Source organism: Nomascus leucogenys, chromosome 24, assembly GCF_006542625.1.
Source record: "Nomascus leucogenys isolate Asia chromosome 24, Asia_NLE_v1, whole genome shotgun sequence".
Lineage (NCBI taxonomy): Eukaryota > Metazoa > Chordata > Mammalia > Primates > Hylobatidae > Nomascus > Nomascus leucogenys.
The window spans coordinates 1,469,697-1,497,104 of record NC_044404.1 but is presented as its reverse complement, the minus strand read 5'-3'; the positions used below and the strand labels follow the sequence as shown (position 1 = coordinate 1,497,104).

General features: G+C 43.1%; 2 protein-coding genes across 12 annotated transcripts in view; one reads left to right on the top strand and one right to left on the bottom strand.

The window, feature by feature from the left end:
- The window catches only part of NIPA2 (NIPA magnesium transporter 2), a 27,496-nt gene extending 2,542 nt beyond the window's left edge, over positions 1–24,954 (top strand). For 2 of the 4 annotated variants that reach the window (XM_030805338.1, XM_030805341.1), the window contains 5 exons: positions 9,681–9,912; positions 12,083–12,139; positions 17,916–18,006; positions 20,006–20,166; positions 23,495–24,954. In XM_030805338.1, coding sequence (XP_030661198.1) covers positions 9,774–9,912; positions 12,083–12,139; positions 17,916–18,006; positions 20,006–20,166; positions 23,495–24,129 — 1,083 coding nt within the window. In that variant the 5' untranslated portion in view covers positions 9,681–9,773 and the 3' untranslated portion in view covers positions 24,130–24,954. Of the gene's footprint in view, positions 1–3,808; positions 3,931–9,680; positions 9,913–12,082; positions 12,140–17,915; positions 18,007–20,005; positions 20,167–23,494 lie in introns of all 4 variants that reach the window. The other 2 variants (XM_030805340.1, XM_030805342.1) reach the window with 2 other exon arrangements.
- CYFIP1 (cytoplasmic FMR1 interacting protein 1) overlaps positions 20,177–27,408 on the bottom strand; it is a 119,447-nt gene continuing 112,215 nt past the window's right edge. For 3 of the 8 annotated variants that reach the window (XM_030805334.1, XM_030805335.1, XM_030805336.1), the window contains one exon: positions 26,681–27,408. In XM_030805334.1, the coding sequence (XP_030661194.1) occupies positions 27,244–27,408 (165 nt within the window). In that variant the 3' untranslated portion in view covers positions 26,681–27,243. Of the gene's footprint in view, positions 20,857–24,486 lie in introns of those variants that run through there. The other 5 variants (XM_030805337.1, XM_030805331.1, XM_030805332.1 and 2 more) reach the window with 4 other exon arrangements.

The following is a 27,408-nucleotide window of genomic DNA, read 5'->3' as shown; positions in this document are numbered from 1 at the left end:
TATGGTAACTGTGTTACTATCTGTATGTTTCCCATAACATAAATCTCAAATATACACAATTTACAAAGATTTATCTGTATTGTAGGATTAAATACACCTCTCAGACTAGATTAGAGCATACTTAAACATTTCTGCATATCTATTTTTATGTAAATAAACTTGGAACAGAACTACTTAAATAGTTCTATAATGGCTCCAGATGAAAATAAATTATGATCTGGCCAAATAAATGGGTTGCAGATCTGTTCCTTGCCTTTTGGATTTGTGTGTGGCCCATAGGGCCCCACGTGATCTGACACTCACCTTTTTTTTTTTTTTCTGAGATGCAGTTTCACTCTTGTTGCCCAGGCTATAGAGTGCAGCTGTGCGATCTCGGCTCACAGCAACCTCCGCCCTCCAGTTTCTAGCGATTCTCCTGCCTCAGCCTCCCGAGTAGCTGGGATTACAGGCGCCCGCCACCATGCTTGGCTAATTTTTGTATTTTTAGTAGAGATGGGGTTTCACCATGTTGGTCAGGCTGGTCTCGAACTCCTGACCTCATGATCCACCCGCCTCGACCTCCCAAAGTGCTGGGATTATAGGCGTGAGCCACCGTGCCCGGCCGGACACTCGCTTTTTCACGCTAATGTATCTCACCTGCCCTCACTCAAAGCCACAGTGGCCTTTGTTTAGGAAACTGCACACCTGCTCACACCTCAGAATCCCTGCACTAGCTTCTCTCTCCTTTGTTCTTTTCAAAAAGCTCTTTGAAGCTTCTACTCAAGTGTTACCTGCTCAGCAAGGCCTCCTGACTACGGTCATTAAAATAGAATCCCCCAACTCAACTCCCCAGTGCCCTTCACATGTTTTATTTTTTACCATAACGTTTGCCACTTTTCCAGAATAATGTCTTTATTTCGTTTATTATTTCGCTCTACCTCTAGCAGGAGATAACCCCATGTGGGCTGTTGTACTCCTGCTCCGAGAATATTGTACGTGCTCAGTAAATGTTGGTTGGTTAAATGATATAAGCAAGCCACATGTTCACTGGGAGCCACACTGAAGGCAGTACGAGTTAAGTACCAAAGTAACCGTAACAGAGGGGTAGTTAGTGTCAACCAAATGTGGAGGAGAAAAGGTAGGAGTAGGTTAGAATAGCAGCAGAGTGCTGACCAGGGTAGAACACAGGATGTGTGAAATATGGTATGGGAAATAAGATCTAGGCCGGGCGTGGTGGCTCATGCCTGTAATCCTAGCACTTGGGAGGCTGAGGCAGGAGGATCACCCGAGGTCAGGAGTTCAAGACCAGCCTGACCAACATGGCAAAACCCCATCTCTACTAAAAATACAAAAATTAGCTGGGCGTGTTGGCAGGCACCTGTAATCCCAAATACTGAGGAGGCTGAGGCAGGAGAATCACTTGAACCTGGGAGGCAGAGGTTGCAGTGAGCCGAGATCATGCCACTGCACTCCAGCCTGGGAGACAGAGCGAGACTCTGCATCCAAAAAATAAAAAAATGCAAAAAATTTGCCTGGTGTAGTGGTGGGCGCCTGTAGTCCCAGCTACTCGGGAGGCTGAGGCAGGAGAATGGCATGAACCTGGGAGGCGGAGCTTGCAGTGAGCAGAGATCGCGTCACTGCACTCCAGCCTGGGCAACAGTGAGACTCCGTCTCAAAAAAAAAAAAAAAAAAGATCTAAAAGGTAGGTTTGGAACAAATGGTGCAGGGTCTTTGTTACTAGTTTACACAATTTGGTCTTCTTGCTACAAACAGGGGTCGTGATTCTAAATTCTTAAGCAGAAGGCTGAGATTGGCAGAGATGAGGAGGCCTGGATTATAGTTCTGCTTCTGCTACCTCAGCTGTGTGATGTGTTACTTAACATCTCTGGACCTGGGCCAGGCGCGGTGGCTCATGCCTGTAATCCCAGCACTTTGGGACACCAAGGCTGTTGGATCACGAGGTCAGGAGATCAAGACCATCCTGGCTAACACGGTGAAACCCCGTCTCTACTAAAAATACAAAAAAATTAGCCGGGCGTGGTGGCGGGCGCCTGTAGTCCTAGCTACTCAGGAGGCTGAGGCAGGAGAATGGCATGAACCTGGGAGGTGGAGCTTGCAGTGAGCCAAGATAGCGCCACTGTACTCCAGCCTGGGCGACAGAGCGAGACTCCATCTAAAAAAAAAAAAATCTGGACCTGGTTCCTCATTGTGGGCCCTTACCACATATCTTTTTAATTAAGGGTTTGTTAAAATGAAATGTCAAAAGTGCTGTGAAAAGTTTAAGGCTGTCTGTGCACTTCAGTTGGTGTAATTTTTTCAATTTTTTTCTTTTTTTTTGAGACGGAGTTTCCCCTGTTGCCCAGGCTGGAGTGCAGTGGTGCAGTCTTGGGTCACTGCAACCTCAGCCTCCCGGGTTCAAGCGATTCTCCTGCCTCAGCCTCATCAGTAGCTGGGATTACAGGCACCCGCCCTCACGGCAAATACAAAAAAATAATTTTTGTGTTTTTGTAGAGATGGGATTTCACCAGGTTGGCCAGGTATGTTTTGTGGAGACCAGGGTTCACCATGTTGGCCAGGCTGGTCTCGAACTCCTGACCTCAGGTGATCTTCCCACCTCGGCCTCCCAAGGTGCTGGGGATACAGGTGTGAGCCACTGTGCTCGGCCCAGTTGTTGTAATTTTTAAAGTTTGCTAACTTTGGTGATTGTATTGCCTACTGATAATCATTTTGCAAAGCAGGTGCTAGTTTAGGTTTTCCTTATTAGAATACTAGTTCATTTTTGCCTGTTCCTTAAATCACGTGTTTTCCACATTTTTTAAGAAGGTGGACCAATTTCATAATTTTCTTTTATTTGAGATGTATTTATTCCATTTTTGACATGCTTTATGTTTAATGAAAGTTCACATTACAAATATTAGTAAAATCAATTGTGAAAACTGAATTTGTTGGCTGGGACTGGTGGCTCACTCCTGTAATCCCAGCACGTTGGGAGGCCAAGGTGGGCGGATCACAAAGTCAGGAGTTCGAGATCAGCCTGGCCAACATAGTGAAACCCTGTCTGTACTAAAAATACAAAACATTAGCCGAGCGTGGCAGTACACATCTGTAATCCCAGCTATGTGGGAGGCTGAGGCAGGAGAATCGCTTGAACCCGGGGAGACGGAGGTTGCAGTGAGCTGAGATGGCGCCATCGCACTCCAGCCCGGGCGACAGCGCGAGACCGCGACTCAAAAAACAAAAAAGAATTTGTTAAAATTTAGAGAGAACAAGCAGAACAAAAAAATTAGCTAGGTGTGGTGGTATGCGCCTGTGGTCCTGTCGATTTGAGTGGCTGAGGTCGGAGATCGCTGCAACCCAGGCATTTGAGACAGCAGTGAGCTATGATCGCACCACTGCACTCCAGCCTGGGAAACAGAGCGAGATACTGTCAAAAACAACAACAACAAAAACCCTTCCCCTCCCACAAACAAAGAGAATAAGCAGAAAATCATAAGAGTCTTTAAAAGTGTTTAAAACGTCAGTAGGTTATTTTTGGAATTTTTAATTCTCTTAGTCGTGGAGTCCTTGAGGATAGGCCCTTTGATCCTCCTTACAGCTTCAGTGCCTGGCAGATAATAGCTGCTCAGTGTTTGTTGAGCAATGGTCACAGTTGGGATTACTCCCCTGAGTCCCCCTAAGTAAACTGGGCAGGTGAACCACATGGAGCTCGTCATCTGTGGTTTGGGAACCTAGTTGAAGTGAAATTTAGAAAGTTTTACTGTTTATCTGTCTTTAATACTGGCCCTGCCTCATGGCTAATTCTTAAGAATAAAAAATATCTCTGTTGCAGGCTCTCCCAGCTGTGATTGACCTTCAGTTACAGAGAGAGGGAGCAGAGTGGGACCAGGTCTGAGAATAGTGAAGCAACTCATTCCTTTCAGGACATTCCCTCTGATGTCCTGTTTTCAAACTGTAAGTCAGAATGAGATCACTTATTTTCTTGGTGGCAGAAGGCTGCTTTATAATTTGAAGGCTTGCAAATGGTATGGCTGCTTGTCATCCCCCAGCCCTCCACACATACACACTGGTACAGTTCCATGAGTGAAGAAACAAAACAACCAGATCATCTTATTTGGTGATATGCCTCATTCTAGAAAGGCTTGTAAATCAAATTTGCTACTGTAAATGAGTGCCTTTTGTGGGGAAACCACCACAAAAAACCTAAGTAATTGTTTTTAAGGAACTTAAAGAGTTTACCTTGAAGTAGAACAGTAATTGAGAATTAAATTTAAAAGGCCAAGTAAATAGTGGAAAGAAGAGATAATGCCTGTGGGCTGGAGTTAATTGCAGAAGTCTTTGTAGCACAGCTTAAGGTGTACCCTGGCCTTGAGTGGAGAGCAGGCTTTGGGTTGCAGGAGGAGGAGGGGAGGGCCTGTCTGAGGGTGTGAGGTTCCTGTGTTAGGAATGAAGTGGGCAGGAGAGGGGTGCCTGGCCAGGGGGTCTCTCGAAAGCCATATGCACGTGATGGACCCATCTGGTCAGAAAAGGCCTTCTCTCTGCTTTTTGTGTTTGAAATTTCCCGTAACACGTAGATTAAAATAAAAGGGAAAGGGGAAAATAGATTTTAAATAGCATCATGAAACATCATGTAAAGTAAATGTGGAGAAAATCTCATATGAAGCCTTAGTAAGGTTAGGAATAATGTTCAGTGGCCTTAGGATTAAATGAGTAAAATTCCATTATATGTGTTGTTTTAATCGCCTCTTCACCTTGTCAGTGGGAGAAGGATTTCCATCCCACAGTACTGACACTGGGCAGATGAGATGGACGGAAGTTTCTTAGTCTTTCACTCAGGATAGAACGGAGAACCAGGGGCTGCGGGAGGCAGGCTGTGTGGTAACGAGAGTGGCTATGGTTCCTGCAGAAAGACTTGAATAATTGCTTTAAGAATTCCTTGGGCGGGCAGGGCAATGGGGCCTACTCCTCAGGCATAAGCTGGAACTGTACCTGTGCCTGGTCACTGTGATGAGAATTGTTTGGCATCATGGGGAGGGAAACTTGCCCTGAGGCCATTAAAAGCTCCCAGTTTATACCAGATGTCGAGGCAACATGTAATATTGGGTCTTAACGTTAGACCTTACACCACATGTATGTAACTTGCATTTAGTGAAAGTTAACATTAAGTGTTAGTAAATATTAGTAAATTAAGTAGTTACAAATCAGTTATTTGAAAGTCAGGTTCATAGTGCAAGTAAAATCTGGGCAGGATGCAGTGGCTGACACCTGTAATCTACCACTTTGGGAGGCCGAGGCAGGCAGATCACTTGAGCTCAGGAGTTCGGGACCAGCCTGGACATGGTGAAACTCCGTATCGACAAAAAATACCAAAATTAGCCAGGTGGTGTAGTGTTGCACGCTTATGGTTCCAGCTACTTGAGAGGCTGAGGTGGGAGGATCACTTGAGGCTGGCAAGTCGAGGTTGCAGTGAACCATGATTGTGCCACTGCACTCCAGCCTGGGTGACAGAATGAGACCCTGTCTCCAAAAAAAAAAAAAATAATAATAATACTTTAAATTTGGATTTGTGAGTCTATTGTTTTTTGTTTTTGTGGTTTTTTTTTTTTTTGGAGACCGAGTTGCACTCGTTGCCCAGGCTGGAGTGCAATGGCATAATCTTGGCTCACCACAACCTCTGCCTCCCGGGTTCAAGCAATTCTCCTGCCTCAGCCTCCCGAGTAGCTAAGATTACAGGCATGTGCCACCATGCCCTAATTTTTTTGTATTTTTAGTAGAGACAGGGTTTCTCCATGTTGGTCAGGCTGGTCTTGAACTCCTGACCTCAGGTGATCTGCCCACCTCGGCCTCCCAAAGTGCTGGGATTACAGGCGTGAGCCACCATGCCTGGCCGATGATTTTTATGTTGGATGATCTTAAGGAATGCTTTCAGTTAAGTGAGGTGACCCTGACTCATGAGAAGGATATACCTGCCAGGAGGGCTGAAGCATGTGGGTAGCTTGGTTTCTCACTCCATTTTCCCAGTCCGTATAACCATTGTCCTTGCATTTTCACTTCCATCCAGTACTGCCACTTACTAGCATATTGGATAAATGATTATGGTTCTCAAGTTTAAAAGCTATAAGACATCGGTTACATTTTAGGATGCTGATCTAAATGATGCGGTAGTTTTCTGTGTATTAATGGCTGTTTTGTTTGTTTGTTTGAGACCAGGTGTAACTATGTTGCCCAGGCTAAACTTGAACTCCTGGTTTCAAGCAATCCTTCTGCCTCAGCCTCCTGGTGTGTACGTACCACTGTGTTTGGCTGTTTCTAAGGGCTAATTATGAATTATTCCATTTGGCCGGGGTGGTGGCTCATGGCTGTAATCCTAGCACTTTTTGAAGGCTGAGATGGGCAGATCACTCGAGGTCAGGAGTTCCAGACCAGCCTCACCAACATAGTGAAACTCCATCTCTACTAAAAATACAAAAACTAGCTGGGCATGGCGGCATGTGCCTGTAGTCCCAGCTACTCAGAGGCTGAGGCAGGAGAATCACTTGAACCCGGGCAGTAGAGGTTGCAGTAAGCCGAGATCATGCCACTGCACTCTAGCCTGGGTGACAGAGCAAGACTCTGTCTCAAAAAAAAAAAAAAAAGAATTATTCCATTCATCCATATTCACCCAGAAAACACGTATTAAGACCTATTTTGAGACTACCAGATAGCTATGTGCATAGGCTAAAAGGGCGAGTATCATGCAGGAGCCTAGGAGCTTACAGTCTGATGCGGGAGACTGGCTGATAAACACAGATAAACAAGCCATGCAGGATGCAGTGGGAACAGTGTAAGCACACTTGTTTTTTGTTGCAATCTTATAGTATGTAGAAATGATTATTGTCCCTGACATCTTGTTCCCAAGTTCTCCTACCTTGTCTCTAAATGTGTTTACATCTCTAATTTATTTTTACTGTCAATGAGACTCACCTGTCTAGAATTATTCCATAGGTATGCTGAAGTTAACTTGAGGCTTGAGATGACCAGTATTTGGCACGTAAAGTGGGTAATACCTTAGATTGTTTAGCTTCTTTCTTTTTATGTATATATCTGTTAATGTGGTGACTCATCCAAGATCACACCTCTAGCTGGAAGCAAGATGGGGTCTCCAAACTCCCCACCTAAGACTTTTCTCAAGGAATCATCTTGCAGTATGAATGGCACAGAGGGACTAGGGGTACTTTTCCAAATCTGTTAAGGGAGAGGTCAGTTCTGGAAGCCTTTCAGGTAGACAGTCTTATCCATGATATTATGACTGACACTTAGAAGAACTCAGCACCTTTTTGACTTGAGTGTCTTCTTTCAGTGTTTCAGTATTTTTTTTTTTTTTTGAGACGGAGTCTCGCTCTGTCGCCCAGGCTGGAGTGCAGTGGCGCGATCTCGGCTCACTGCAAGCTCCCCCTCCCAGGTTCACGCCATTCTCCCGCTTCTGCCTCCCGAGTAGCTGGGACTACAGGCGCCTGCCACCACTCCCGGCTAATTTTGTTTTTGTATTTTTAGTAGAGACAGGGTTTCACCGTGTTAGCCAGGATGACTCGATCTCCTGACCTTGTGATCCACCAGCCTCAGCCTCAGCCTCCCAAAGTGCTGGGATTACATGTGTGAGCCACTGCGCCCGACCCAGTGTTTCAGTATTATTTTGTCTTAGGTTATGGGGTGACCTGGCTTTTGGGACTCGCTAGTGGTTTCTACCTTGGCATCCTTATACCTTTTGAGCACTAAAGGTTGTATTTTAAAATACATAAAATAAAATTCCATAAAATAATATGGAAATGTTCAGAAATACACAAAAGCAGATACAGTAATACAATGAGTTCCTGTGTACCCATCACCCAGCTTTTACCCATCACTGAATCCCTGTTTTCTACAGAAAATTTTTGGTTTTTCAAAAATCAGGGTGGAAACTTTATACTTGCAGTAAGCCTGTTTGCGTGTATGAGTTAGCTATCTCAGTGGCATACAGGAATGAGCACTTAGATCATGCTCACAGTTCTGTGAGTCACTGGGACGATTTTTCTTCTGTGCCCTTCACTCTGTTGTGATCAGGACATGCACTTCCTGTGGCTATGGCAGGGTGCGAAGGGGCAAGCAGAAGTAAAAGAGGCCTCTAGGTGTTGACTCAGAACTGGCACTCTGTTCCTTACACCTCCCTCCCATTGGCCAAAGCAAGCTTGATGGCCAAGTGGCAAATTAGGGGTGAGGGAGGATAGTCTTCTCATTGAATCGTACAGGAATGATAATGCACCTTAACGGGCAAATCAGAAACATTTGACTTTTTCACTTCTTGGGAGTAATATCAACTCAGTGTGATAACGTTGTGTTTACCATTATTGCAGTCTCACTGCAGTAATGTTGTTATCACTCCTTATTTAACTATCTCTTCTCTGTCTTCCCTGTGAAGCTAGAGAGCTTAGCATAATAAACGCTTAGCATATAATATCCAGTAAATACTGTTTGAATGGATGGATAAAGTAATTGAGGGGCTAGGTGGACAGGGAGTTTGTTGCTTTGGTTAAAAGCCAGGGTCTCGTAACTTGAAGAATGGAAAAACGTGGCTAGTTAGGTCCTGACTGAATTGCAGATTAGTTTGGGAACTCAGAAGTTAAATTGTGGGACTAAAAATCCCAAGATGTGCTAGAAAGCTGGTCTGGCAGTTAGAACCAGTCATAAACCTTGTTGCTAAAAACTATATTTTCTCTGCTATCCACACTGTGCTTTAGTTCATCTGTCAACTGAGTTTATGAGTTGGCCATTTGGGAAAAACAATTGCAGTCTTTGGTAAGCCTCTGCTTCCTGTCTGGCCTCAAGGATTGAGCCCTCCAGATACCATGGTCCTCGTGTTCTCCAAAGGCCACCGGTACCGTACCACACACCCCAGCAGACACCTCTCTGCAAGAATTGTTATCCTCTGATCATGAGGTCAGGAGATCGAGACCACAGTGAAACCCCGTCTCTACTAAAAATACAAAAAATTAGCTGGGTGCAGTGGCGGGCGCCTGTAGTCCCAGCTACTCCAGAGGCTGAGGCAGGAGAATGGCGTGAACCCGGGAGGCGGAGCTTGCAGTGAGCTGAGATCGCGCCACTGCACTCCAGCCTGGGCGACAGAGCGAGACTCCGTCTCAACAACAACAAAAAAGAATTGTTATCCTCTGATAACAAATAATGTGAAATCTGCCTTCTTTCAGCACATCCCTGAATAGGCTAAATAAATAAATTAGCATATGCTTATGTGCACCTATTGCTAAGAAGAAAATGTATGGATGAGAAAATTTTGAGTTTCTTTGTATAGATTATTCAAAAGGACACATTTGAAAACCTGATAAATGTATTTCCAAACTAGATTTGTATATTGTTATGCCTAATTTTTTCTGCAGAATTTTTTTTTCTTATCAGAAAGTTTTATTAAGGCTAGAAACATTTTTTTGAAAATATGGGATCAGAGTTTATGAAATCAGTTTAAACTTGGTTTTATAGCATGATCCTATCTTTTGCCATAATTTGAAGAAATATACAGGTTGGTGCTAAATTTAAATGATAAATATTTATTATCAATATTAGTAATAAAGGAGCTATTTTTTCTTTAGGAGAAGAGAAATGGAGTAAAATTTTGAATTGCACGTGAGCTGTCATGAGCATTCTGTGAAAACCACATTTCATTTTTTATTGCTTAGGTTTGAAGACTGCTTCATTCTGCCTCTAGTACCAGCGGTTTCTCTGTTCTGTGATCAATGTGATTCCCAGGAACTCCTTAAGTAACAAACGAAATGAGCCAGGGGCGTGGAAAATATGACTTCTATATTGGTCTGGGATTGGCTATGAGCTCCAGCATTTTCATTGGAGGAAGTTTCATTTTGAAAAAAAAAGGCCTCCTTCGACTTGCCAGGAAAGGCTCTATGAGAGCAGGTAGGTTATGCCTTATGTGACTTTGAAGTGACCTCAGTGCCTACCTACATACACAGGTTGTTTGTACAAGACCACATCTTCACTCCTAGTGAGTGTATTTGAAACTTTGAATTGTTCAAGAGTTCTAAATGTTTACAAAGTTGATGTTTGGTTATTTATAGTGAGAAAAGAAGTGAGAAGATGTCGTAATTAGTTAACTACTCAGTCCTGCAGTTATCATCAAAGTGGAAACGGACCAATGCCAAAGTAATATCCAACCTTTTCTTTAAATGTTGATATGTCTGCAGGGAAGGAAATAAGAGTCCATGGTTAGGCCAGGTGTGGTGGCTCACGCCTGTAATCCCAGCACTTTGGGAGGCCGAGGCGGGTGGATCACCTGAGGTCAGGAGTTCGAGACCAACCTGGCCAACATGGTGAAACCCCATCTCTACTAAAAATACAAAAATTAGCCAGGCATGGTGGCCTGGCCTGTAATCCCAGCTACTCGGGAGGCTGAGGCAGGAGAATCGCTTGAACCTGGGAGGCAGAGGTGAGCCAAAATGGCACCACTGCACTCCAGCCTGGGTGACAGAGTGAGACTCCGTCAAAAAAAAAACAAAACAAAACAAAAAAAAACACTTCTCAAAAGAAGACATTTATAAAGCAGCCAAAAAACACATGAAAAAATGCTCATCATCGCTGGCCATCAGAGAAATGCAAATCAAAACCACAATGAGATACCATCTCACACCAGTTAGAATGGCGATCATTAAAAGTCAGGAAACAACAGGTGCTGGAGAGGATGTGGAGAAATGGGAACACTTTTACACTGTTGGTGGGACTGTAAACTAGTTCAACCATTGTGAAAGTCAGTGTGGCGATTCCTCAGGGATCTAGAACTAGAAATACCATTTGACCCAGCCATCCCATTACTGGGTATATACCCAAAGGATTATAAATCATGCTGCTATAAAGACACATGCACACGTATGTTTATTGCGGCACTATTCACAATAGCAAAGACTTGGAACCAACCCAAATGTCCAACAACGATAGACTGGATTAAGAAAATGTGGCACATATACACCATGGAATACTATGCAGCCATAAAAAATGATGAGTTCATGTCCTTTGTAGGGACGTGGATGAAACTGGAAACCATCATTCTCAGTAAACTATTGCAAGGACAAAAAACCAAACACCGCATGTTCTCACTCATAGGTGGGAACTGAACAATGAGAACTCATGGACACAGGAAGGGGAACATCACACTCCGGGGACTGTTGTGGGGTGGGGGAGCGGGGAGGGATAGCTTTAGGAGATATACCTAATGCTAAATGACGAGTTAATAGTGCAGCACACCAACATGGTACGTGGATACATATGTAACAAACCTGCACATTGTGCACATGAACCCTAAAACTTAAAGTATAATAATAATAATAATTAAAAAAAAATTCCATGGTTAAAATCAGAATTTATTAAAGGCTGGGATCTTTTGTCCATGATAGTAGACAGTCTGACTTTGAACTTCGACATTTTGGCAGGAAGGAAAGACAGGGTTTCCCCAGCTTGAAGAGAATCCAGTTTAGTGAACTTTGGCTGGTGCAGGTTGTTTCTCTAGAAATCACTGGCAAGTCACAAGACCCTGTGGGGTAATCAGGATGATTTGGCCCCACCCTGACTCCTCTATCAGGGACACTCGTGGTAGCTCCCAGTATTAAGTGGCATTATGGTCACATTCCATCATTCTACCCTGGCTTCACTTTTAGATCTGATTGGACCTTATGAGGAGAGCTGCCTTGGCAGGAAACAGTACCACCCTTCCCTCTTCCCTGTGCCATCTCTGTGGCTAAACCTAATTCAGCAGTCAGAAAAACATGAAATGATGGCCTCTATGGGGTTCAGTGGACAGAGGAGAAACTGTCAGCATCTACTGCTTGTTCCCCTAGTCCCTGATGCTTGGTCCTAAGAGGTGCTCTCACTGTTCATGATGGATATGTTTGTAAAGGATTCATTCACCTTGGCAAGATAATCATTAAGAAATTGTCAGAGCAATCCCCTGAGTCATGCAGAAACCTTTATTTAAAGGAGTAACTGAGATATTTAAAAATCTGTCATTACTAATAGTTATAATTTTTACAAGAGTCTTACAGTCTTCCAAAGATGTGAAATATTTCTTCATTCACAGGTCAAGGTGGCCATGCATATCTTAAGGAATGGCTGTGGTGGGCTGGACTGCTGTCAAGTATGTATAAAGAACATTGCAGGAAAAATATAGCTGTATATTAAAATATTTGCATATGGTGTTATAGCCTCATTACTAGCAAGTTTTAAAGGTCTAAATAATCTTCTTTTTTTTTTTTTTTTTTTTTTTTTTTTTGAGACAGAGTCTCACTCTGTCGCCCAGGCTGGAGTGCAGTGGTGCGATCTTGGCTCAGTGCAACCTCCGCCTCCCGGGTTCAAGCGATTCTCCTGCCTCGGCCTCCTGAGTAGTTGGGATTACAGGCGTGCACCACCACGTCCAGCTAATTTTTTGTACTTTTAGTAGAGATGGGGTTTCACTATGTTGATCAGGCTGGTCTCAAACTCCTGACTTCAGGTGATCCACCCACCTTGGCCTCCCAAATTGTTGGAATTACAGTCGTGAGCCACTGTGCCTGGCATAAATCTTGTTTTTTAATTAACATAACTGAAATATATAATTTAAAAGTTCACTAGTTTAGTAGCATTTTCTTTTACTTTTAAATTTTATTTATTTTATTTTTATTTTTTTGAGATGGAGTTTCGCTCTTGTTGCCCAGGCTGGAGTGCAGTGGCATGATATCGGCTCACCGCAACCTCTGCCTCCTGGGTTCAAGTAATTCTCCTGCCTCAGCCTCCCAAGTAGCTGGGATTACAGGCATGTGCCACCACACCTGGCTAATTTTTTGTATTTTTACTAGAATCGGGGTTTCTCCATGTTGGTCAGGCTGGTCTCAAACTCCTGACCTCAGGTGATTCACCTGCCTTGCCCTCCCAAAGTGCTGGGATTACAGGCCTGAGCCACCACACCTGGACTACTTTTTTCATTTTTGTGAGTACTTAGTAGGTACTTACATAGTAGGTATTTATAGGGTACATGAGATACTTTGATAAAGGCATGCAATTCGGAATAATTGCATTATGGTATCCATGGGTTATTCATCCCCTCAACAATTTATCCTTTGTGGTACAAACAATCCAATAAGTCCTTTTTTGTTGTTTTTGAGATGGAATCTTGCTCTGTCGCCAGGCTGCAATGCAGTGGCCCATCTCGGCTTACTGCAGCCTTCGCCTCCCAGGTTCAAGCGATTATCCTGCCTCATCCTCCTGAGTAGCTGAGACTACCAGTGTGCACCACTATGCCCAGCTAATTTTTGTATTTTTAATAGAGACAGGGTTTCACATGTTGGCCAGGATGGTCTCGATCTCTTGACCTCGTGATCCGCCCACCTCGGCCTCCCAAAGTGCTGGGATTACAGGCGTGAGCCACTGCGTCTGGCAGTACCCTTTCTTTTTGAGACAGTGTCTCACTCTGTCGCCCAGCCTGGAGTGCAGTAGTGTGATCATAGCTAACTGGAGTCTTAACCTCCCAGGCTCAAGCAATCCTTCCATCTCAGCCCCCTAAGTAGCTGGGACTACAAGTGTGTGCCACCACGCCCGACTAATTTTTTCATTCTTTATTTATTTACGGGGTTTTGCCATGTTGCCCAGGCTGGTCTTGAACTCCTGGGCTCAAGCAAACCTCCTGCCTCGGCCTCTTTAAGTGCAGGGATTACAGGTGTGAGCTACCCTGCCTGGCCCCAGTTATACTCTTTTATTTGTTGTTTGTTTATTTTGAGACAGAGTCTCGCTTTTGTCACCCATGCTGGAGTGCAGTGGCGCAATATCGGCTCACTGCAACCTCCACCTCCTGGGTTCAAGCGATTCTTCTGCCTCTGCCTCCTGAATAGCTGGGATTATAGGCACGCACCAGCACACCTGGCTAATTTTTGTACTTTTAGTAAAGATAGGGTTTCACCGTGTTGGCCAGGCTGGTCTCGAACTCCTGAACCCATGATCCACCCACCTTGGCTTCCCAAAGTGCTGGGATTACAGGTGTGAGCCACCACGCCCGGCCGTTATTTATTTATTTTTTGAGACGGAGTCTCGCTCTGTTGCCAGGCTGGAGTGTAGTGGCACGATCTTGGCTCACTGCAACCTCTGCCTCCTGGGTTCAAGCAATTCTCCTGCCTCATCCTCCCGAGTAGCTGGGACTACAGGCGTGCGCCACCAAGCCCAGCTAATTTTTGTATTTTTACTAGGGAAGGGGTTTCACCATGTTGGCCAGGATGGTCTCGATCTCCTGACCTTGTGATCTGTCTGCCTCGGCCTCCCAAAGTGCTGGGATTACAGGTGTGAGCCACCGTGCCTGGCCTCTTAGTTGTTTTTAAATGTACAACTAAATTATTATTGGGCCAGGCACGGTGGCTCACACCTGTAATCCCAGCACTTTGGGAGGCTGAGGCGGGTGGATCACTTGAGGTCAAGAGTTCAAGACCAGCCTGGCCAACATGTGAAACCCCGTCTCTACTAAAAATAGCAAACATTAGCCGGGCGTGGTGGCAGGCGCCTGTAATCACAGCTACTTGGGAGGCTGAGGCCCGAGTATCACTTGAAACGGAGGTGGAGATTGCAGTGAGCTGATATCACACCACTGCACTCCAGCCTGGGTGATAGAGTGAGACTCGGTCTCAAAAAAAAAAAAAAAAAAAAAAAATTATTATTGACTGTAGTCACCCTGTTGTGCTATCAAATACGTAATGTTATTCACCAAGTATTCAAGTCTATTTGTTGTACCCTCATAGTGCATTTAAATGCAATGACAAGGCTTTTTTTTACCCATCTGATTAAAACATGTTTGATATGCCCGTGCATTTTTAAAATTTCTGCTCAATTTAAGATAATTTTGAAAGTTAGGAGGAGAATTCTGTTATAATTTGTTCCCCCTCCATTTGTTCACATTCCAAATTAAAAAGAGGTACGTATTTGATAAGACTTATCAAATAAAAATACAAAAAATCACCATGCCTATTTTGGTAATTCCTTTTAAAAAGGCACATGGTAAAAAATTATTCTGGGCTGGGCGTGGTGGCTCATACCTGTAATCCCAGCTACTTGGGAGGCTGAGGCAGGAGAATTGCTTGAACCTGAGAGGTGGCGGTTACAGTGAGCTGAGATTGTGCCGTTGCACTCCAGCCTGGACAAGAGTGAAACTCTGTCTCAAAAAAAAAAAAAAATATTCTGAAGACACTGAGCCTTGACTGACTGTTCAGTCAACAAATACTTATTGATCATGTCTTGTATGCCAGGCATTGTTCTAGGTGCTGGAGATACATCAGTGAGAGGAAAAGACTGAAAAATCTCCACCCACATGAAGCTTACATTCTAGACAGGAGACATTAAACAAGATAAAGAAGTTAAGATGTGTTTGTGTGCCTGTGCGTGGTGATAATGCGAAGGAGGAGGAGTGAAGTCGGAAGGAGTGTTGTGAAATGGAAGATAGATAGGTTTATTAGGATGTTAGAACAGCAGCCAGGGCCAGCCTCGCTGAAAGGTATTTGGGTACAAGATGTAAAGGAAGTGAGTGATCTGCCCATATGATATTTGGGAGAGAAACACTTGAAGCAGGAGGAAACTGTAATTGTGAAGGCCATGAGTGGGGAACATGCCAGGCCAATTAATGTGTGATAGCCCTCAGTGACTCCCCTCCTGGTATTCACACCTTTCACTAATCCCCTTTCACAGTGAATTAGTGCAGTTCAAAATGGTGTGATCCAAGAATACCACAGAAGTGATGATGTGTGTCTTCCGAGGTGAAGCCGAGAGAGGCATTGCAGCTTTTTCACTGATTCCTTGGATTGCTCACTTTGAGGGAAGCCAGCTGCTGTGCTCTGAGGACACTCAGGCAGCCGTGGAGAGCTCCCTAGGCTCTCACTGTGCCAGGACCTACTTGCCAGTCCTGTGAGTGAGCCACCTTGGCTCACCTGTTGTGTATTAAAAAACACAGGCTCACTTGTGTGTTAAAAAATATGCAACAATAGTCAGTTGGAAGGGAGAAAATGGATTAAGAGTTACAAGGTTCTGGCATTATCCAGAAGGAAATAAAGCTAAATATTAATATTAGACTTCACAAGTTAAGCATACATGTAATTTCTAGAGTATTCAGTTAAAAAAAAAATTGAAGATTGTGTATAATTTCCTACTTAGTTAAAAAGCTTTCTCCAAGCTTTTTTTTTTTTTCTTTTTAAGAAGTCAGTCATACATAAATAGAAATTAGATAGTAGAGAGTATCCTGGATAAAAAGATATTTGAGACATTGCAGCCACATTCCTTGATTGAATTTTAACAGTAACCATATTTAAAAGACATTTTAGGAATTAAAGAGGAAAGAGTTTAACAAGAGAAGAAAAAGGCAAATTGTAGAGTGTAAATGAAGATAATTGTAATATGTTTAACCAATAAAAGATTTACATCTGAAATATATAAGGAATTACCTTAAATCAATAAGAGAAAATAGGATAAACTTGAACAGCTACTTCCCTAAAAGATTTCATAGGGTTAATAACCAAACGAAAATGGGAAATGCAAATTGAAGGCATAACAGAATCATCCCATGCTCCTAACAGATCAGCAGGGAGAATGTGGAGCAAAGGGAGCTCTCATGACGCTGCTAAATGAAAATTGGCATAACTTTTGGAAAAAGCAGTAGCCAGGAGGGATCCTTTTGTGAGATCATGCCTCTGCCCTGCATAGGATTCCTCAGTAGCTTTTCAATTTAGATAATTCCTTAGTGGGACTTAATGTCCCAGTGTTCTAAAGTTTCTTATCAGACAGCCCCTATCTAATGCCATGACACATAGTAGGATACCTTCTTTCATCACCAGCCCTTTATTCTTTTCCCTCACTGTTTTTCTTCATAACACTTTTAACCTCTTGGCACACGTGCTTGGTTTGTCTGTCTTCCCTCACTAAAAGTTTTATGAGAGGCTGGGCGTGGTGGCTCATGCCTGTAATCCCAGCACTTTGGGAGGCTGAGGTGGGTGGATCGTTTGAGGTCAGGAGTTCAAGACCAGCCTGGTCAACATGGTGAAACCCCGTCTCTACTAAAAATAGAAAAATTACCTGGGCATGGTGGCGCGCACCTGTAGTCCCAGCTACTTGGGAGGCCGAGGCAGGAGAATTGCTTGAACCCGGGAGGTGGAGGTTGCAGTGAGCCGAGATCGTGCCACTGCATTCCAGCCTGGGCGACAGAGCAAGACTGCATCTCAAAAAAAGAAAAAAAAAGACCAAATGAAATGGACTTGGGAAGAGTACCTTTACCTTCATGTTGGCTTCTTCTCAGTGATTTTTATTTACTGTCCTGGGATGTAAGTCTCTATTTAAAATTTTTATTAAAATGCCTTATGTCAGCATGAGCTAGATTTCTTCTGTTAGATTTACAGATATGTGTTGTTTCTAGAATGTTTCTAATTGGACTGTTACTGTAATGTTGGAAATTTACAGACCCATAACCCTTATTAATAAATTGGAGAGGCCGGGCGCAGTGGCTCACGCCTGTAATCCCAGCACTTTGGGAGGCCGAGGCGGGCAGATCACGAGGTCAGGAGATCAAGACCATCCTGGCTAACACGGTGAAACTCCGTCTCTATTACAAAAAAATTAGCGGGGCATGGTGGTGAGTGGCTGTGGTCCCAGCTACGTGGGAGGCTGAGGCAGGAGAACGGTGTGAACCCAGGAGGCGGTGCTTGCAGTGAATTGAGATCACATCACTGCACTCCAGCCTGGGCGACAGAGTGAGACTCCGTCTCAAAAAAAAATAAAAAAAAAATAATAAATTGGAGAAATATGGAGGTTACTAAATACAGTTGAAATGATATATAGATAGTGCATAAAATGCCGGCATTTCCAAGTTGAGTACATACATTCTTATCTGAGTTTTTCTTTTGTTGTCTGTCTCCAAGTGGGAGCTGGTGAGGTGGCCAACTTCGCTGCGTATGCGTTTGCACCAGCCACTCTAGTGACTCCACTAGGAGCTCTCAGCGTGCTAGTAAGGTAAGGACACATTTTTCATGTAGAAACAGTAGTCAGTATCTTAGTTTCTAAAATATTCAGTACCATCTAATTACATGTGTTCAACACAGTTTACATTTCAACAACCTGGAGAACTTCGCTTTTTACACTATGTAGTAATTGCTTTTAAAAAGTTACTTCTGTGCATAGGCAGGCTATTGATTTGTGGGAGAAAATGCTTTGTCTTGCTTGTATTCAGAGCCAGTACTAGTTCTACTTCGCTTTCAGTTTTTTAATATTCAAAGTTGGCTGGGAACGGTGGCTCACGCCTGTAATCCCAGCATTATGGGAGGCCAAGGCGGGTGGATCACCTGAGGTCAGAAGTTTGAGACCAGCCTGACTAACATGGTAAAACCCTGTCTCTACTAAAAATACAAAAATTAGCTGGGCGTGGTGGCGGGCACCTGTAGTCCCAGCTACTCAGGAGGCTGAGACAGGAGAATGGCGTGAACCCAGGAAGCGGAGGTTGCAATGATCCGAGATCGCACCAGTGCATTCCAGTCTGGGCTATAGAGCGAGACTCTGTCTCAAAAAATAAACGAAAATAAGTAAAATTCAAAGTTACACTCATCCCAGGATTTATCATTCAGTGCATGTGCACTTCGGTAGGGTCTGCTTGGTAATGAGTAGATTCATTTTTTTTTTTTTTTCGAGACGGAGTCTTGCTTTGTTGCCCAGGCTAGAGTGCAGTGGCACAATCTCGGCTCATTGCAAGCTCCGCCTCCCAGGTTTACACCATTCTCCTGTCACAGCCTCCCGAGTAGCTGGGACTACAGGCACCCGCCACCACACCTGGCTAATGTTTTGTATTTTTAGTAGAGATGGGGTTTCACCATGTTAGCCAGGATGGTCTCTATGTCCTAACCTCGTGATCCACCCGCCTTAGCCTCCCAAAGTGTTGGGATTACAGGTGTGAGCCACTGCTCCCAGCCAATGAGTAGATTTGTATGCCTGGCCTGGAGTGCGTGTTTTGAATGAGTGATCTAAGACTTGTCCCATTTCTGTTTTGTAATGATTAGCCCAAACAACTAAGCCCATATGGAAATCTGGATCTTGGTTACTATTCCCAAAGTAGATTGACTGATTTTTATCTGTTTTCTTTTCCCCAAAAAAACTATATGTAAAACAGGGTTATGGTATAAGTCATTGCCCTTTACCCTTAATTTTCTTTATAGTATTCTGTTACTGTATTTATTGGTTTGTGCTGTATTTTCTTTTTAGGTCTAGATAAAACTAGCTACAAGTTATTAAAACCTGATAATGTAATAGGCAAATTATATACAATAAACAACATAAGAGGGGTGCATGCATCAACCAATAGGAATAAGTTAAGGTTGAGTAAGTTTTAAGCACTGGTGCTTTGGATAGAGATTCTTTTTTTTTTTTTTCCTTTGGAGATGGAGTTTCACTGTGTCACCCAGGCTGGAGTGCAGTGGTGCGATGTCGGCTCATGGCAACCTCTGCCTTCTAGGTCCTGCCTCAGCTTCCCGAGTAGCTGGGATTACAGGATGCCCGCCACCATGCCTGACTGATTTTTGTATTTTTAGTAGAGATGGGGTTTCACCATGTTGGCCAGGCTGGTCTTGAACTCCTGACCTGGGGTGACCCGCCCACCTTGGCCTCCCAAAGTGCTGGGATTACAGGCGTGAGGCACTGTGCCTGGGCTGGATATAGGTTCTTAATTAGGATATAAATTTATACAAATTTGTTCTTTATTATAAATTTCATATTGACTTCTTGCAGTGGAAAGATGGTAAGTATACAGGTGTAGTGTATGATGAAGCAGATGATTCCCTAGAAATGTTTACATTTGATGATGAAGTGTACACTTTTTTTTCCCTTGGCGAAAGCCAGAATCTTCATAAGTTCACAGTGTTTTAGTTTGATTTCAGTGATTTAAATTATGAGTTTTATTGATATTTGAAAAAGAAAAGTAGCTGATTATTTTAAAGTTCTCAATTTTTTTTCCTCCCGATTTTAGTGCCATTCTTTCTTCATACTTTCTCAATGAAAGACTTAATCTTCATGGGAAAATTGGGTGTTTGCTAAGTATTCTAGGATCTACAGTTATGGTCATTCATGCTCCAAAGGAAGAGGAGATTGAGACTTTAAATGAAATGTCTCACAAGCTAGGTGATCCAGGTAAGAAAAAAGTCTTATTAGTCTTACTGTATTTTACTTTTTAACTTAGTTTTTACTTTAATCGAAATTTGATGAGCACATAGGAGAGAGAAATTGTTCCACCTGGTAGAAGAACAAATTGTCGTCATGTTCCCTGCTCCCTGCTATCAATCCCAAGCCTGTGTTTCTCCACTGTTCTTTCACTCTGTAAGTAGCGTGCGTATATTGCTACTACCTACTTCCTTAGCTTTAGGCATTATCTGTTTTACCTTTTATTTACTGCACCTATATAGTTTTCTTGAGATTATTTGTTTACATTATCATTGATAGATAACTTTTATTGTCATCTTAATCTTTATTATGGTTGTTGTTCCTTTCCTGTATGATTTAAGTTTTTCCAGAAGTAATAATTATCTTGTTTGCATAGTTTTTTACGAATTGATCAATGTATCATGAAACTCTTTCCCCAGTTGACTAATTCTACTCTCAGTAGTTTCAAACAAAGAGGTATTCTTTGTTTCATCTCTTTTGGAAATTTCTCTCAATGCCTTCTGTGTGGCCTCAATCTAGGTGGGTGTCTCCAGGCTGCCAGCACAGCTGTTATCTGCATTTCTCTTCAGCAGCATCCTGGGGATTCCCTTCAGTTTGCTTTTTCTTGGATCCCTTATTTCCAGAATCCTGGGTTTGTGCCTTCATTTTGGTGGTGCCACTCTAGAGGAGACAAGAAAGGGCATGAAGAGATGAGATTTTTTGAGACCTTGTTTATCTCATGTTTTTAACCTATTGTGGCCACCACTGTCTTCTCATTTCTGATGTTGCTGTTGAGAAATCGAACAGTTTATCCCTTATCTTTTATATGCGACCAATTTTTTGTTTTTGGAAGCATGTAGGGTGTTCTAGTTCCCCACAGTGTCTGAAATTTCCCACTGACATGCCTAGAGATGGGTCCATTTTTGTCCATTGTGCTGGGTGCCTGATTGTTCATTTTATTTTGAGACAGGGCTCTGTTGCTGCCCAGGCTGGAATGCAGTGATGTGATCTCAGCTCACTGCAACCACCTCCTCCCCAGCTCAAGCGATTCTCCCATCTCAGCCTTCCAAGTAGCTGGGACTGCAGGCGTGTGCCACCATGCCTGGCTAATTTTGTTTGTTTGGTAGAAACAAGGTTTTACCATGTTGGCCAGGTTGGTCTCGAACTCCTGACCACAAGTGATCCACCCACCTTGGCCTCCCAAGGTGTTGGGATTACAGGCATGAGCCACTGTGCCCCACCTGATGGGTCTTTTTTTTTTTTTTTTTTTTTTTTTTGAGACAGAGTTTGTTCTTGTCGCTCAGGCTGGAGTGCAGTGGCGTGATCTCGGCTCACTGCATCCTCTGCCTCTTGGGTTCAAGTGATTCTCCTGCCTCAGCCTCCCAAGTAGCTGGGATTACAGGTGCCCACCACCACGCCCAGCTAATTTTTGTATTTTTAGTAGAGACGGGGTTTCACCGTGTTAGCCAGGATGGTCTCGATCTCCTGACCTCATGATCTGCCCGCCTTGGCCTCCCAAAATGCTAGGATTACAGGCGTGAGCACCGCGCCCGGCCTGCTGTCCTCTGTTATGTAAAAGTTGGGCTGGTCAGATCCCCAGTAAAAAAAGCTTCCAGTTTCATGGCTGGCCGTGGGCATCCTGGGAATTGATTGGGGGAAGGATTAACGCCTGGAGGCATGGTTGACTTCAGCTTCCTGGAACTCTGTGGCACAGGAGGGACAGTCTCCCAGAACTGGGCAGGAGTCTCCTTGCTTCTTGAATGGACTTTTCAGCCAGGCCTCACTTTCAATCTTGCCTTTACTCCACTTCAGAGGCACTTTGTACCTTTTGAGCATTCTGTGCTGCAAACTAAATTGCCTTTTAATCTTTTATCACAGCAGATGTGTAGGATTCCGCTTTCTGGGATCTCTGTACCAGTTAATAGTTAGCCTTTGCTTTCTGACTTATGAAGGATTGTTATCTTTGGTCCTCTTTTTTTTTTTTTTTTTGAGACAGTCTCACTCTATTGCCCAGGCTGGAGTGCAGTGGTGTGATCTCAGCTCATTGCAACCTTCGTCTCCCAGATTCAAGCGATTCTCCTGTTTCAGCCTCCCAAGTAGCTGGGATTACAGGTGTCTGCCACCATGCCTGGCTAATTTTTGTATTTTTAGAAGAGATGGGGTTTCGCCATGTTGGCCAGGCTGGTCTCGAACTCCAGACCTCAGGTGATCTGCCATCCTTAGCCTCCCAGAGTGCTGGGATTACAGGCGTGAGCCACCACACCTGGCCTCTTGTTCTTAATTTTGTGTATTTGTGTCTTTAAAAATCGTATTACTGCCGGGCGCAGGGGTTCACGCCTGTAATCCCAGCACTTTGGGAGGCCAAGGCGGGTGGATCACGAGGCCAGGAGATGGAGACCATTCTGACTAACATGGTGAAACCTCGTCTCTAGTAAAAATACAAAAAATTAGCTGGGCGTGTTGGCGGGTGCCTATAGTCCCAGCTACTCAGGAGACTGAGGCAGGAGAGTGGCGTGAACCTGGGAGGCGGAGCTTGCAGTGAGCTGAGATTGCGCCACTGCACTCCAGCCTGTCGACAGAGCAAGACTCTGTCTCAAAAAAAAAAAAAAAAAAATCCTATTACTGTGTATTTTATTAGTGGAATTTGAGGAAGAGTAAATTCATGTGACTTATCTGGGCCTCAGTTTCCTCATCTGAAGATGCAGGTGGTAGTGTCTGTGATACAGGGTAGCTGAGTGCGAATTGCTGAGAAAAATGCCTGGCCCACAGTGCTACACAGTTACTGGCTATTATCATGCTGGCTTTAATTCTCCATATTCAACCAGAACCCCAATAGTATCTTTCAAGTTCTCCAGTTGACTTGCTCGTTACTCTAGCAGTTGTCCACAAATTTAAAGAAAAGTTTACCCCTTTTAGGGAAAACTTGATGAAGAACTCTTTTGTTTTTTGTTTTTGGCATCTGTAAATTGTTGGACATTCAAGGCCACCTCATGATTTCTCCTCCCTAGTTCCTGTCTCTGTTCTGATCCCACTGTCCCTCTTGCCTGGTGAGTTAGAGCACTTAAGTCGGCATAAAATGCTGCTGCAAAAATGTTAGGGGCATAACAATTTGTGAATATGAAGCTCACATTAATCTTCCAGTGTGTCCATCTAAGTAAATTTTTGTGGTTGCATTCCTGCTCGGGCAGCAAAATAAAGCTGATTTTTATTTCCAGGTCATACCTTTTCTCCCTATCAAGTTTATTGTATTTTGTTTTGCATTCTGTGTTTAAGAACAACTAACCATTTGACTCATGTAACCTTTCTTTGCCTCCTCCAGGTTTTGTGGTCTTTGCAACCCTTGTGGTCATTGTGGCCTTGATATTAATCTTCGTGGTGGGGCCTCGCCATGGACAGACAAACATTCTCGTCTACATAACAATCTGCTCTGTAATCGGCGCGTTTTCAGTCTCCTGTGTGAAGGGCCTGGGCATTGCTATCAAGGAACTGTTTGCTGGGAAGCCTGTGCTGCGGCATCCCCTGGCTTGGATTCTGCTGCTGAGCCTCATCGTCTGTGTGAGCACACAGATTAATTACCTAAATAGGGCCCTGGATATATTCAACACTTCCATTGTGACTCCAATATATTATGTATTCTTCACAACATCAGTTTTAACTTGTTCAGCTATTCTTTTTAAGGAGTGGCAAGATATGCCTGTTGACGATGTCATTGGTACTTTGAGTGGCTTCTTTACAATCATTGTGGGGATATTCTTGTTGCATGCCTTTAAAGATGTCAGCTTTAGTCTAGCAAGTCTGCCTGTGTCTTTTCGAAAAGACGAGAAAGCAATGAATGGCAATCTCTCTAATATGTATGAAGTTCTTAATAATAATGAAGAAAGCTTAACCTGTGGAATCGAACAACACACTGGTGAAAATGTCTCCCGAAGAAATGGAAATCTGACAGCTTTTTAAGAAAGGTGTAATTAAAGGTTAATCTGCGATTGTTATGAAGTGAATTTGAATATCAGAATGTGTCTGAAAAAACACTGTCCTCAAATAATGTTCTTTAAAGGCAATCTTTTTAAAGATTTCACTAATTTGGACCAAGAAATTACTTTTCTTAAACAATGGTAGCTCACTAAAATGACCTCAGCACATGACGATTTCTATTAACATTGTATTGTTGTAGAAGTATTTTACATTTTCATCCCTTCTCCAAAAGCCGAATGCACTAATGACAGTTTTAAGTCTATAAAAATGCTTTATTTTTTCATTGGTGATGAAAGTCTGAAATTTGTCATCTCCAGTCCATCAGTCCCTGACCATATAAAAAACAAGAGTTATCCCAATACATTATCCTGTGATTTACCTTACCTATAAAAGTGGCTCCTGTTTGATGATTGGTTTTATTTTTGAAATATTAAGGGAAAACTAAGTTAGTGAATGAAGGAAACTCTTACAAAACCAAAAAAAGAGCAGAAACCACCCCAAGGAACGATTTCTCAGGTTGAGATGATCACCGTGAATCCGGCTTCCTCTGTGCATTCGATGGCCTTCTTAGCACCTCATCAAGCCAGCACATCCTGCCTGCTGTTGCAGCCTGGCTGGGTTTATTCGTCAGTTACCCTAATTCCATGATGCGCGGAACCTTGATTACCGTTTTACATCAGCTCTTGTACTTTTCAGTATATTTTCATAATGAGTTATATTGTCATTTAGACTTTGAACAGCTCTGGGAAATAGAAGACTAGGGTTATTTCTTAAATTTAGCTCATGTTATAATAAAAAGTTGAAATGTTCTTATTCTAAAAGTCTGAATGCTTAGAACAAACTTAAAATGTTTGTTTACAGAATATGGTCTCTTTGTACCAAGTACTTTGCTTAAGAGCTCCTTTGGGCTACTACATATTTTGGTTTCTAGAAAATGTTTGTTTATGAAGAAGTTGATGATGGAAAATTGCAAACATAATGCAGAAAAGGTAGAATAATAAAAAAGGTCTACTGAACTCCATCCAGCTTTGAACCTATCCACACACATAACCGTCGACTGGCCTTTAAAAAAAAAAGTATTGGCAGAATTAATTAATTTCCACCCAGGTGATGGGAAGAAAGTGTTCGCCTGTTCCAGCCTGTGGCTCCTGCCTGGAGGTTACCCAGTGGTGCGCCAGCGCCAAGCCATCACTCCCCGAGGGCCTCCCCTGCCGATGGTGCTGGTATCCCATGCAGATCACCACTGGCTGTATGGAAACTCCCTTTTTTCCAACCTTATTATTGGCCTCCTAAGGAGCTGTTTTAGATGTTTTTTTTCTAACTAACTGCCTCCTCCCATGCCATTTTAATACTACAGATGTACTTATATACTGTACCTACATCTGTCCTTTGTACATAAAAGAACCAGTTTTCTCCCGCTTGAGGACAGAGACTCGTTGAACATGCATAGGTTAATTAATAACAGATTCTTAATTAACATTTTATAGCACTCGAGATGGATTGTCTTACACTTAAGGTATTACATATTTGGTGTATAATTAAGCTTTATAAAACTTACTTGGTAATTAAATTACAATAATTTTTCATCCTATTCTGTAGTTTCTAAGATAAGCACAGCTACCACCTCTAAATCTGCAGCAGAATGCTGGCCCCAGGGTTATTAATTCACATTACCAAAAGCATTTTTAGGGAACTTTTTATAAAGAAAGAATAATTCTTTTAGGCTTCATGTCACTTGAGTTTGGCAGTACAACAGGATGGTTCATACACTTACTTCTTTTTTGTGCCGTGCATCATATGCTTCTGGACAGCTTCCAAAGGCCTCTGGAAAAGCAGGCGAGGCCTGCTTTTTATGGCAACTTGGCATCCATATAAAATTTTAAAATTGATGAAGGCTGCAATACTCCAAATAATGTAAAATGACTGCCAGGCTACAATATAAAGTGAGTTCAGTTAATCATGCTGGACCTGTGTTTATCTGTAGTATTCATTTACAATAAACAGGCATAACATTTTTTTCCATTCAGTTAGTTAGGATTTTCAGAACCTCATTGCCTTAATACTTTTTAAAATATGGCTTCAGTTTCTCAAACATGTTCATGACTCTACTGGTAGTCTAGACCGATTGTTTTTCATTCTGACAGATCATGTGGACCAGCTCCAGCCATGTCCCCTGTGGATCGGGGACAGCTGAAGGCTGGACTCAGTGCTCCCAGTCCCTTTGTGCAGCACCCACTGGGCCTGGCCTCCTCCAGGTCATGGGCACAGGTAACAGGCACTGAGTAGCCTCTTCACATCCAGATTGGAGCAGCCAACACGGCCGTTTTACACCTCATTTGCCTGCGGAACCCTAAATATAAAGCTAAACCTGTGCTGGTGAGGTGAGTGGCATATGGGATGGTGTCACAGTCCCACCCCACCTCAGCCTTAGAGGTGACCTACATCCGAGCTGGCCGGGTATGTGAGCTCAGGTTAATTAGAGGTCCTTGCCAAGCCAAGCAGCACAGGGTTATAGTAAATAAATGAACACAAATAGATCTCATTAGTTTTATTTCTATAACCTTTCGATCTGATGTCACGTTAGATTTTGTCACAACTGGATTTAGTGGAAGCAGGGGAATCAAGTTCACTATTTTCCGAAACACACAAAAAAGGGATGGGAACAATGTCTTAGAACTAAGATTGCTCATAAAAGACCATCAGAAAGATCCCTAAACAAAAGCTAAATAGTTACAGTTAATGGTAACTGGCAAAGGATTTAATGCATTTGCTGGTATTAAGTTTCTTACGGAATGAATGAATGAACCCAGCAGCATTTTATGACACAGCTGCCAGAACATCCCATAGAAAAACAATTTTGTAAGAACGTGATGGCAACAATCAGCAGCCAATATTCTCAAGAGTTCCTAATTACCAAAAGCATATACAATTTTAGTCTAGAAAAATAAGTCAATTTTATAAAATTAAGCTTTTAGATTGAAAAGCACCCCCTTTAACAGGTACAGAGATACTGAAAAATAGTCCCTAAAAATCTCACTAAATAGTTTACAGAGAGAAAGGCATGCCATGTTGAGTTACGGAGTGCAGCGCGTGCCCTCAGCTGCTGGCGAGGGACTGGTGGATGGGCGGCTGGAAGCAGCGCACGTGCTCCACTGGCGTGCCCTCCCCGTCGCCCGACTTCAGGTACTTATCCAGGATGGTGATTATCTCATCATTGAGAATCTGGAACTTGCGAATTCTCTCCACCATCTTCTTCAAAGG